This window comes from Triticum aestivum, chromosome 2A, assembly GCF_018294505.1.
Source record: "Triticum aestivum cultivar Chinese Spring chromosome 2A, IWGSC CS RefSeq v2.1, whole genome shotgun sequence".
NCBI classification, from domain to species: Eukaryota; Viridiplantae; Streptophyta; class Magnoliopsida; order Poales; family Poaceae; genus Triticum; species Triticum aestivum.
The window spans coordinates 618,340,045-618,353,263 of record NC_057797.1 but is presented as its reverse complement, the minus strand read 5'-3'; the positions used below and the strand labels follow the sequence as shown (position 1 = coordinate 618,353,263).

General features: G+C 40.4%; 1 protein-coding gene across 2 annotated transcripts; it reads left to right on the top strand.

Moving 5' to 3' along the window:
• Nucleotides 1-1,684: 1,684 nt before the first annotated feature.
• Nucleotides 1,685-12,985, top strand: LOC123189805 (uncharacterized protein At4g17910). 2 transcript variants are annotated; one of them, XM_044602299.1, is made up of 17 exons: nucleotides 1,685-2,056; nucleotides 2,155-2,218; nucleotides 2,315-2,348; nucleotides 2,820-2,950; nucleotides 3,146-3,219; nucleotides 3,346-3,421; nucleotides 3,530-3,619; nucleotides 5,530-5,603; nucleotides 6,561-6,648; nucleotides 7,004-7,130; nucleotides 7,227-7,331; nucleotides 7,933-8,056; nucleotides 8,142-8,193; nucleotides 8,656-8,700; nucleotides 9,493-9,591; nucleotides 9,869-9,946; nucleotides 12,600-12,985. In XM_044602299.1, the coding sequence occupies exons 1-17, from the start codon at nucleotides 2,004-2,006 to the stop codon at nucleotides 12,606-12,608; spliced, it is 1,323 nt and encodes a 440-aa protein (XP_044458234.1). In that variant the 5' UTR covers nucleotides 1,685-2,003; the 3' UTR covers nucleotides 12,609-12,985. The 2 variants fall into 2 exon arrangements, with proteins under 2 accessions (XP_044458234.1, XP_044458233.1); XM_044602298.1 differs by lacking the exon at nucleotides 12,600-12,985 and having other exon boundaries at nucleotides 1,686-2,056; nucleotides 9,869-10,253.
• The last annotated feature ends 234 nt before the right edge of the window (nucleotides 12,986-13,219 follow it).

The window sequence follows — 13,219 nt, the reverse complement described above, 5'->3', positions numbered from 1 at the left end:
ATGCAGAAATGCGACTCAAACTCAATATAATGCTTTTGTTTACCTTTTTTTCCCAACCAAGTTATTTCAGTTTTGTATCATAGAACAAGAGAGTGAACAAATTGTAATTCAAAAATGAAACATACCTTGTCCTCCTACCCGATCCACGACCTTGTGCGGTCAACTCACCAGTGTCTATTTCTCATATGTTTCAACATTCGAAATGTTGCGTCTGTAAAGAACTATGGCCACTTAAGTTCCCCAATGCCTGACGCATGATCTTTTGTTGTATTTGTGTTCTTTTCAAAATAGTGAACCTCGCGCAAAGGCCGTGTGACACCAACATATTTTGACAATTACCTAAGCCAGTGCGTTGTGTTAGTTTGTGGATAAAGCTGAACGCAGAGACACCAGAATTCGCCTTTCCTCCTAAGCGGGTCTTGTCAAGCAGCATTCAAAATTTCGCATCGCGTGAGTCTGTGAGAGACCATAGCCATAAGAGAGAACAGGGGATGGGCTGGAAGGAAAGAAAAAAAAAACCCAGCAAACACAGCCTCGAGCCGACTCGTCGCACAGCCGCTGCAGCGGCCAGCCGGCCAGGACAGCCGCTGCGTCCCCGATTCCCCTCGCGACTGCTCTGCGCTCCCGCCGATCTCGCCACCTGGTCCCGTCATCCTGTGCCCCGCCGTCGACTCTACCCACCCCGCCCCGCCCCTGCCCTGCGCCACCGCGACCAGCCGGCAGCCGCCCAGACCGCACTCGGCAGTTGACGCCCGGCGCGCGGCGTTGTGCAGCTGCAGAAGGCACGCAGCCAGCCGCCCAGCCCGATTTGAGGTACGTTTGATAAGATTTCTGCCTCTTCCGCAATTTCTGTTTACTGATTATACTCATTGCTCGTCGTGCTGCCACCTGCCAGTACTTCTGGTTACGAATTAAGGCTTGTTGTGCTCCTCTGTAAATTGTAATGTATTGCTAGTGCTGAGTCCTGTCCAGGAATGTTACTACTTACTAAATTGTTTCAGTTTGGATCCATTTTTCTGAATCCATGTGGCATCTTGGAGCTGTAATTTTCAGAAATGTTACTACTTACTACTGAATTGTTTCTGTCTGGGTCAAAGCAATTGATACATTGTTCTCATTTTTGAATCAATAAATGTCATTATCATATTGAAGAACAGAATGTCAAACTAGGACCACCTGATTACATATATGTATCAAATGTGAAATAATGAACACATGCACATAGTCTCCTTTGAACTTTTCAAGGCATGTAGGCTTTTTTTATGCAAAATCAAAGACTTATTTGAGAATTTTTCATATGTTTGAAGATCATATTGACAATTTCCTATTGTTGCTATTGGCAGTCATATTTATTGTATTTTTTTAGGTGGACCATCCTGTTTCAAAATTCTAAGATCCGCCACTGCCTGCCAGCCGCTGCACCCACAGAGTCTTGGGCTTCCAACCGTCCTCCTTCGGCTCACTTGCCGCTGCCACCACCGCGGCCGCCAATTCGAGCCCTGGCATGAGTCGAGCGACTAGTCACGACTAGTGGCTCTTTCTGGGTCGAGTGACTCACTTTTCTTTTTGAGGGGGAGCGACTCACTTAAATGGAGCCCAACTGTTATATGTTTTGTTTACAGTATATGGGCCGGCCCATCTCCCCTGGAAACCTAGATCGATCATCCCCCACCTCCCCCCGATCCAACCGTCTCCAGCCGCCACCCCTGGTTGCCCCTGCTGCTGTTCTGCGCCTACCCTCCTATGGTGTGATCCTCCCCTCCTCCCCTGCTACTGTTGTTCTCCTCCCCTCCCCTCCCCTCCCCTGGTTGCTGCTCCTGCTGTTGTGCTCCTCCCCTCCTCCCCTGGTTGGTGTGGCTGCTGGTGTGCTCCTCCCCTTGCTGCTGCTTAACTCACGTCAGACTCATCGACCATGAGTCTAGACTAGTCTAGAGTCGCCCCCCCTGAGCGACTCGTCGACTCATCGACTCGAAAACATTGGAACCACCTCTCGCAGTCCAACAATGGAGGGCCTCCTCGACAAGCCCCTGAACCCGAACAAGCTTCTTAAGGAGCAGTGAGTGCAAAGTCCAAACCTACCTGCGTTTGCCACCACTTTATTCTCGTCCGTACTGCTCTGCTAACTTCTAGGTACTCTCCTCCTTCATGATGCAGATTCGTGAGCAACCTGACGGGGTCGTCCCTGCTGGAGATCGCGGCGCTCTCCACTATCGTGCCGGTGACTGATTAGTTTCTCTCCCTTAGATTCCCAATATTTTCTGTATCTATATATGCACGTCAGGGTTGTCGTCTGATTTTTTTTTTTGGTTCACAGGCAGTGGTGGTTTTAAGGAAATGGAGCAGCAGAGGTCAGTTGGTTACAGATACTGTAATTTTTCATAACCATTTATACCTTTTCGTGTAAGTGTAGAATATTTGTTTTGCAACAAATGTTCAAGTGAGATAGGTGTTATGACTGGAAAGTGGAATTCAGTTGCCAGTATGCTACAGTTTTGCACATTTAGCGTTCTGATCATAAATGTGTATTTTCTGATATTTTTAAACAAGGTATTTTCTGATATTCAACGATCCAGCCCAATCTTTTTCATGTCCCAGCATCTATATTGATAAATTTTACTTGACCGTGGGCAGCTAGCATGTCCTCTACTTTAAACTATGCTGTCCAATCTGATGCTAGCTATGTCATGGCATCCTTCTCAGTTTTTCCATGTTTTTTTACCCTGATGTAGTCATTGTTATCAATAATAGAAACTTCTTTATTTTCATTCATGGAGTAGATCTGACAGAGATTCTACTTCCTTGTTTTTATCTTATTATAGATAATATTAGGAGGGATTCAGTGAAGAAAAATGATGATGCTCTTGCTGGTCATAAAGATGGAGTGTATTACTTTTCAGCGTTGGTTATAGATTTTCTCACTGTTGTATTGCCTATACTTCTGATTTTCACGGCAAGTACCCTCTTCATTGCATTTTAATATGCTTACATGATGAAATTGTTAAACGGCATAAATCAGGGAACGTGCAAAGCACAAGCTTATACTGAAGTACTGAACTATTCAGTTGTCATCTACCAATCTTTGGATGAGCTTTAACATTTTTTAACTCATAAGTGAATCTGTGGTTATTCCTTTGGTTTGTTGCAGATCTTAGCTGAATGGGCTTATATTTGTGCAATTTCTCTTGTAGCTGTGATATCTATCTACATCTTGTTTAAAAGGTATTTGGTATTTAGTTATTACTCCAATTTTTGTGATCTTGTTTTTGCTGCTCTAATTCCCTTCTGATCTCTTTTCGTGAAACACCACCCATGGTGATCTGGAGTTATATGACACTGCACTTTCAGGTCTCAGTCTCATCTCAAGGCTCAACAACATCTGCCTTCTCTTAGGGCAGACATATCTTCTTACCGAGTGTCAGTGGTATGCACAAGTTTATTGATTATATAAGTAACACATTATCGCTCCTTCACCAGCACTAGAGATGGAGCAGTACTATTGCAGTATTAATGGTGATTGTGCTCTTTGTAGGTTTTAGTGACATGCGTGTCCATATTGGCAGTGGATTTCAAAATCTTTCCTAGACGGTATGCAAAGGCTGAAACATATGGTAGTGGCATTGTAAGTTAATTCGTCCAGGCATTTTCTTTAGTTTATCTTTTGTTTTTACAGGTTCTTCTACCTTATTTTCGTCATGAAGGCTAATTAAATAGCCAAAGGTTGTTTACATGGTGTGTAGACCCCATGATGGCCTAGTTTTATAATCGTCATCATTAAGAATTGCACAAAATCATGAACTAGTTGTGCAGAAAATGGCAACAACTGCAAATTGTGCATATTATTTGGATTGCAAAGGATTAACAGCTTCATTAGATTGGTTAAATGAAATCCATTTGTCAGTCATGGACTCCTCTGGAGCAGTGGCGATTCCATGTGTAACCTGTGGGGTCAGCTGACCCCACAGGTTTTTTGATTGCAAGCCTAGTTCTACTCATATTTGTGCAAAAAAATTAGAAGATTTTAGAGAGATTAGTGCATTTGAACCCACAGCCTTTTGTTGCTGGCACCGCCACTCCCTCTGGTGCATCAAGTAGAGACGTATCTGCACATTAGGGGCTGGTGTGGGTTGTGTTACCGGTAATGCCCCCTGCTGCTTCACAGCCACCGCTTCTCCTTCAGCGCACTGTATCGCTGCCCATCCTGCTTTGCACATGGAAGTAAACTCAGGGCACAGAGGTGTGCCAGTCCAAGAAATTGTTGAGCTAGTAATCAATACAAAGCTGGCCCTGTGATCCTCATGGTTTTGTTGCAGTTTAAACATTCCTTGTTCATCTCCTGGCCCGGACTCTTCATGCCCTAATTGATCTGCTGGCTTCCATGCAAATCGCTGCTCACGTATATCTTTGCTTGGCTGGTCTATGCTCATAATCTCATACATTGGATCAACACAATGCAATCTCATGCATTTCAAACCTGTGCTACGAAACTCCACCGGGTGAGCTCAGCAGTGCCACCGCTGCCGCCGCTGACTTCATGCCTGCAGCATATTTTCGGAGTCTGTTTTACGATCAGAACTGTAGCTTGCAAATATTGCACACGCCAAACTCTTGTTTCGTGTTTGTGTGCACACACATAGAACCGGATTGTTTGAGTCAATCTCCACACATGCATGGTCTGGATTCTTCCAGCTGGGCTCAACAACGTCACTACAGTTTTCTCTGCCGCCATTTGTATGCCTTCTGCGTCTCCTAGCATCATCATATCTATCTGCTCTGCTACTGCTGCTTCTAGTTGCACCTTTGATGCTGTTACCCCTGTATGCGCTGCCGTTCCTCCTCTTGTGCTTGCCTCCTCCGCTGTGCTTGACTGTGTCGGCTTCTTGCAACACCTCTACAACTGCTTCTTGCTCCGGTGTCATTGCCATGGTTGTATATGTTCAGCACTGTGAACCTGACTCTATCTGATGTGGAGCTGGATTATATTATGTAACTCAATACCGATTGACAACAGCCGTCGTAGATTGACTTGCAACCTTGTAACTCCCGAAATCTGGTGCTTCATCATGTCTAAACCATACTTGATGAAGGCCACAATCCTTAACTTTACTGGAAAATTCAAACCTTCTTTACCTGTTGCTGCAAGCCCTTGCTAAACACGTGATAATCTCCTGCGGCAGTATCACTACCCTGGTCTAGGTTGCTGACCTGCAGGTCGAATGCAATTTACTGATGTCCACCGCACTTAATAGTCATCTGTTGTCATCTTTGTTGGTTGTCCAGTTTTTATGCCTTTCCCCTGTATGATTAGGTCATCAACTACTGTTCATCATTGCTTATTTTTTGTTCTTCTGGAATTGACACAAGTTTCTTGTTTACAAATATGCCTTGCTTCCATTTTTTCGTCATCAATCTATTATTTATTATAGTTGTTAATGTCAGGTTCTCGACCCGTGCTTCCTTTCGTGTAATTTGGATCATGTTTGCCATTATTTCTGAAAGATCAGAAATCTGACCTGTCTTCCAACATAACAGATGGATCTCGGAGTAGGGTCTTTTGTAGTGGCTAATGCACTAGTGTCTAGACAAGCACGAAACATAACCTCATTGTAAGTGCTTAAATGATCTCATTTGTCTTAAAGAAAATCTTTTAGGGCTTAATGAATATATATATATGGATCCAACATGATGCTAAGGATTCTCATCCCTCCGTCCCAAAATAAGTGTCTCAACTTTGTACTAACGTTAGTACAAAATTGTACTAAGGTTAAGACACTTATTTTGGGACGGAGGGAGTAGTTAAGTCGGAAGTAACTCACGTGAATACTGAAACTAAAAGGCAAACTCTGTGTGAAAAACTAGATTCCTGTTCTGCAAAGTTAATCCTACTTTTTCTATGATAATACTTATTAGTCAATAGTCATAGTGTTAGATACTGTCGTCCGTCGGGCTTTATGTCAAAATGTTCTCACTGCATAAGTTGTTTCTGTAGATACTCTAAAGAACTAATGTTTATTTATGTTGACTGTTTGTACTGGACATAGGAGCTTGTAGGAACCTAGAAGTTTCAACTTCACCACTTACATTATGGTGTGCTGAGTTTTTTTTGTCCTTTTTAAATTGAGGTACAAAGTATTACAATTCTGCATGCAAATCTTAGCTTTGTTAGTTCATTGATAAACGAAGAAAATTATAATCATTAGTAGCATTCAAGATAAAATGACCGGTCCATCTCTTCTTTCAAATAAGATCTGTCCTGCATCTTTTCTATTTGCATGTAGGTGGTATTTCTGTGTTAATCGCTTCTTGTTAGGTTGTTCTCCAAGTAGCTTTCTGACTTGGTATTATTTCTCATATAGATGAAAAATTACTGTATGAACATACCGACAAATTATCCCGTGTTTTGTCCAGTATCATCACAAAAATGCACAGTTACTTTGGCAGAATCATTGTTTCAATTTTGATTTTTTTAGAAGATAACTGTACTTTCTGACCGTTAGATCTGCCAATAGGCACTATTCAACAGCATAAGTATTCTATCTCATAGTGCACCTTCTGTTTTTTAGGAGATGGAAGGCAGCACTGAAGTCCATAAGTCCTCTAGTATTTCTTGGCTTTGCTCGTCTTATCTCTACATCAGGTGTTGATTATCAGGTACTTTTCTTCTTTGTGCCAATTACTTAAATTACGCATCCGCCAGAATTTATCATGTAATGCCATTTCTGCAGACTTGCTAACCTTTTTGTTGTGTTTACCTGTCCCTGTCTATTTTCGTATTCTCACTTCCTTCATTTCTAGATACTGAAACCCGTATTAAGCAGAATTAAATACGTATAATAGTTACTAGCCTACCAAAACGTCTTATATTTGGGCACGGAGGTAGTAGTAGTGAAAGTGGAGTTGATTAGATTTAAGTTTACAATGCATAATCAAAGGTTATTTACTCAAATTTTTCCGTATTAGAATGCTGTCTTTTCTGAAGAGCTATGTTCCTTTTGTTACCTTGTAGGTACATGTAGGAGAATATGGTGTCCATTGGAACTTCTTTTTCACCCTTGCAGCAGTTTCTATCCTTACATCCATTATCAGGATTCATCCTAAATATTGCGGGACAGTTGGTATGCTTGTTCTTGCAGGTACTAACGTTTCTAGTTTTAAGTTCCGTTAGAAGGGCTTAGAGGTGCTACAATTCTCCTTTTCAGTTGATAAATTGCTCTTATTTATTTTTACAGGATACCAGGTATGGCTAAATTTTGGGTTGAATAAGTATCTCACATCTGATGAGAGAAGTGGTGATATCATTGGCCAGAATAAGGAAGGCGTGTATAGCATATTTGGTAAAAAATATTTATGTGCAATGATTTCTTTGTCATTTCTTTCCATAAGATGCCGAGGAACATAGAGGCGTAGAGCCTTCCAAGCTTGTTTTTTGTTTGCGTGTATAGCATATTTGGTAAAAATATTTACGTGCAATGATTTCTTTGTCATTTATTTGCATAAGATGCCGAGGAACATAGAGGCGTAGAGCCTTCCAAGCTTGGTTTTTGTTTGTTTGACAAAATAACATTGCTGGTCCAGATTTGTACAGAAAGCTTAGTGAACAAACACGTGTAATACTTATTCACCCACGCGCACACCCACGCGAGCATATGTGCTATTTACATTAGAAAAAGCGGGATAAATCCACAAATATCACTAAATTGAGCACATGTGTGTAAATGTGAGCACTAAAATTTGAACCCTGCTGGGTGGAGTCATGTACCCACAACTCCACCCCAGGAATAGTTCGCTCTCTTTGTATCATTCTTTTTTGTTTTGCTAAACTTTAATATGGCGATTATCTGTTCTGTTACTTATTAGGTCACTTTTATATCTGAATATTCAGTATCATAGTTTTCCATGCACCACATTATGCGATCTAATGAACTCCTTCCACAGGATACTGGGGTATGTACCTGATTGGTGTATCTCTGGGTTACTTTTTGTTTCATGACCTTAGTTCAAAAGGAAAGATTAGGAGCACTCAAGTGGTAAAAGTATGGGTTCTCGCAGCATCATTTTGGTACGAAACAATGATAACATGAACACCTATGAATAAGAGTTCTAATATTCCTTGGCTAACATTTTCTCTGATGGCATGTTCATAGGATTTTGGCAATCATTCTTGACAGCTATGTTGAAAGAGTCTCTCGACGAATGGTAGGGTACTAACTAACTACGTCTTGGTTTTATTTACACTGGTACTAAAAATGCAAACTCATATTTGAAGAATTGTGGTGATAGCTATGCAACGTAGCAGCAACTTATGGTATATAGAAAACAGTACTGTGCTCTTATTATCTCAATGGACATGTTATGTTTGAACATGATGATTAAGTGTAAGAGTATGACATATATTTTCATAGTATTTAGGTTTGGTCTACGTAAATCTGAAGTAAGAACATTTGTTGCATTGCTGAAATGTAAACCTTCCACTCATGCAATGCGATTCTTCCAACATGAACGGATACGCGGGCAAACTACCTTCCCAAATTAAAGTTTTTTTAGTGAAAGGAAATGCTACAGTTACTACAAACTAGTTTTGCACTCGAAATTGGGTCAAAGTAACTCCAGCAACTTATCTTTTATCCAGTAAAATGATTCAAGCATTTCATTTTGCAGTGCAACTTCGCCTATGTTATGCTTGTGTTTGGCCAGAATTTTCAGGTATTGTTATTTCCTTTCTCGCTTTTATAAACTTATAGCATACATTCATTTGCCAGATTAAGGCATCCAGAAGACAAGAATAATATGTACTCCCTCTGTCCCATAATATAAGATCTTATTACATTTAATTTGCTCACAAATTGGATGTAATAAGATCTTATATTATGGGACGGACGGAGGGAGTGCTTTAAACGATAGTACCTTCAGTTATCCAATTGTGGGCCCTAAAAGGGCAAGGATAGTGTTAGTTTGCATAGTTTATCTTCTCAAATGAGGATAACATTCAAATTTCAACTGAAAATAATATGCACCAGAGCAACATAGCTGAAATAATGTGCACTAGCTGAAAAATGAGGTTTGAAACCAACTGGTTTTAATATTTAACGATGCTGAATCTGATATTAGAGCCTGGAAAACTGGCAAGATGCACACACTTCTCATCTTCAAATGCATGCTACCTAGTTACATTTTCTTTTTGAGATCATGCAGAACTACCATGTAAATATATTTGGAAGAAGAGTTTTATTAAGCCAATGCATTATGCGGGGCAGAACCATCTGTGTAATTAAAAGGAACGAACACTAAATGAAAATCAGCAAATGACCTAAAGCTAGAGGTAGCCACCAAGCCCTTTGGCTCCAGCTGCAACTCAATATACCTGTTGTGGTGTTGCCTGAAGGGTCTAACAGCAATTGAGCCAGCTAATACTTACAATTGGATTGTTACCAGTTATGAAATTGCTAAAAAATGCTCAGGCTTCACTATTCATGATGGCTACTATTATAATGACAGGTTATATCTATTCTCACACTAGCGGGGTCCATTTCACATGACAAGAATTTGGTTCTTGAGGAAGCATTCAATCAAAATATGCTTGGCGCATTCCTTGTGGTAAGATCATGTCTCGTTATTCTTATTGCTGATGCCAAAATGGGATGTACTCCCTCCCTTCCAAAATAGATGACTCAACTTTGTACTACCGTTCCAAAATAGATGACTCAACTTTGTTCTAATTAGTACAAAGATGAGTCATCTATAGTACAAAGTTGAGTCATCTATTTTCGAACGGAGGGAGTACAACTAATAGGATTGAATTGTCAAATTTTAGCAGACATGTACCTCTTTAAGCGGTCAGTGTAAAGAAGCTGATATTTACATGCTCTTGCAGGCAAATATCCTAACTGGTCTAGTAAATCTCTCAGTTGACACGCTTTCGGCCTCTCCCCTCGCTGCCTTCATGATTTTGGTAGCATACACCTTTACTTTGTGCATGCTTACTGGTCTTGCTCACTTTTCTGGTGTTAGGATAAAATTTTGGTGAATATGGATTTTGTCTATCTAGTACTGTACGAGTAGGGCGTTTTGGTGACCGAGCTCCATGGAGCCCTTTATTTTTGAAAAATTCAAAATTCAAACTTTTTGACTTCAAAAAATTCTGAAAATAAATATGTAACTATACACGGATGAATGCATGTGTGTGTAAAAATTCAAGATGAAATACTTCGAAATGCGACCTATAGAAAAAAGACAAATTTCTGGACTTTGAGGATGAATAGTAACATGTGTTAAAAGGCCTCAGATTTGTCTTTTTTGCACAGCCTTCATTTCAACGTATTTCGTCCTAAAAATTTACACACATGTGTGTTATGCCTCCATGTATATCTGTAATTTTTTTCAGATTTTTTTGAATTGTAAAAATATGAATTTTCATGATTTTGGTGTTTTTCAAAAACCGGCCTCCATGGAGGCCGAGCTCCAAAAGGCATTTTCGGTACTGTACTTTGTATGTATGGAGTATCTAATCTTGATTTTGAGGAAGACACGTTTGTGTATTGAAACCGAGCCCTAAGGGCTCGTATGTGGTCAATTACTAAAGCCCTACCCATTGTAGGTGGTATATGAATCAAGATGAGTGTTGTTTATTCACACAGTACTCGTGATATCCAATCTACTCCCTCAGTACCATAATATATGTCGTTTTAGCAGTTTAATTTGAGCTGCTAAAACCACATATATTATGGTACAGAGGAAGTAATAAAGAGAATAATCCTTAAATGTTCCACTTTGTTGCAAATTGAGCAAACCCATCACTAAACTTCCTACTGTGTTATTGTTCACTCGAGGTCCAAATGGCCTTGAGTCAAGATAAGCCGCAAATTGGTTGTTGATCAGGACTAGGTGTGGGGCCTGTCCAGGGCCTAGATATTGGCATTGGCTTTTTTACGAACGGCCTGGATATCTCTTTGTTCCAAGTGGTTCAGAAGCCTATCTCACGCGTCGTAGCGTTGTATGTGCTGCAGTCCCGACTTGTCTCCGTTCTTAGACCCCGTTTGAAAGTTGAAACAGAGGAAGATAATAGGAATTTTGGAGAATCGTATTCCTACAGAAAAACATATTCCGCCGGTGCCGTTTGAAACAAAGGAATGGCCCACCAAGGATCCTATGGAACAGGGCAATGCAAAGGAATTTTGGAGGAAAAGACGTCGTGTTTTCTCTCGATGTGTCTGTAGAATCGTAACCATAGAATATGACCCTAATCGAAATGCATACATTTGTCTCATACACTATGGGGATGGTGAGAAGAGATATATTTTACATCCTAGGGGGGCTATAATTGCAGATACTGTTGTTTCTGGTACAAAAGTTTCTATATCAATAGGAAATGCCCTATCTTTTAGTGCGATTTGAACTATTGATTTACGTAATTGAAAGTAACCAATTAGGTTTACGACGGAACCTAGAAATCGATCACCGATCCAATTTGACTGTGGATTCGTGCGTTTTACTTATATATCATATCAATGTAAAAAGACCCAAAGAGACAGATCCAATTAATGTCGGTCATATGTCAATCCAATGACCTAGACTGCTTCAATGTCGAGTGCTCAACACATTTAGCGTGCAGTTAATTTCATGCCAAAAATAGTACTAATCACATAATAACACGCAAATAATATCCTATTTATATCCGCATGCATTTAATATACTTTTAAATTAATGTACATTGCACGTACACGTTGACTAGTGGTGTCCAAGTAGCAAGTCTGGTGTTCTCTTGTGTTTCGGATTCCGGTGAGAATTTAGGTTAGAACCGAGTTCCAAATGGGGTATTTATGTGGTGTCAATCCGAGTAAGAACAGTAGAGGGAGAGGCGAGAAAGTGAGGGGTCAGCACTCACAGAACGTATCCTGTGCACCCGAGCGACTCCTGCACCAGGTGCTCCAATGTAAATGAGCCCTTGGATTAAAAATAGAGGGACATGATGCAGTACTGGTATATTTTACAGAACAGACCTTTAAGTCTAACTAAATCGAGCGAATCTACATCCCAAACCCAGTTTTGTTCATCCCCTCTCCTGCTCGAACGAATCTGTTTCTTTCTTTCTTTTTGCAAGAGATGCTTTAACTTATTGTTGACCAACAAATCTGCTATCTGGCTATTCTGTGGAAAGGAATGATAATCCCCAAATCTGCTTACGAAACTGCCTCACGTACGATCAAAATGTCATACGATTTATACGACAAGAGACAGGCCCGTTTCCCAAGGTCTGGGCCCACCACACCAGATGAGTCTTGTCGTACGAAGATCGTACCGAATTTGATCATACGTATAGCAGCTCTCATCTGCTTACCTATATGATAGAATTAAGAGGCGCTTTGTATGACTGTTAATAATTACATATCAAGTGTCATAATCATGGAGAAGTTGCACCAAAGTGGCTACGTCCAGGCTACAATTGGCTCAAGGAAGATTAATCAAATCAGGATACACACTGTACAAAGTCCTGAAAATTTAACAGTATCATATTTCAATTTCTGTACACCACTGACAGTCGGATTCAAACATTGTGCACATGTATATGATGTAATATATTTCACAATGATAGCTTTGTTGTACAGAATTCTTGAACAGAAGGCCCACTGTGCTCTATTATCAACCACTTTACTACAAGAGATACTACATTACATGTCAGATGCCAACATATCCTGACTTAAGCAATAGCTTGAGCACCATGCAGCTCCCATCGTCATCTGACGGCGACATCTTGGCTGGCTGAAAAAGACAAAGTGGATGCAACTACAAAGCAAACTTTTTTCCCTCTGAAGATGAGCTTGCAGCTGAACATGCAGACAGTACGTGAAAAATAGGAACACCATGTATTTTGTAGAAACATATTCAAGATGCAAGGTCAACAAAATTATCTGGTTGGATAAGAATAAACTTTATGCTAAAGACCATGTCAATGATACTGCTTAAGATTTTGTACTTGATCATGGCTCTTACTCCTAAAATCATTGCTGAGTGTTGATTACAAAAAAAAATGTTCTTACTTGCTGTCATTAGAAAAAAGAAGGGCACACCTCTTGCTTTCATTTTATTCAAATGAAACTTGAAAGTGTGATTTTCTCGGATGTGAGCACAGGAGCAAGCATCAAACGTGGTACAGAAACAGATGAACAAAAAAAAAACAATAGCCACAGGTCAGCCAGAATACAAGCTGAATCAACAGCCAAATAAA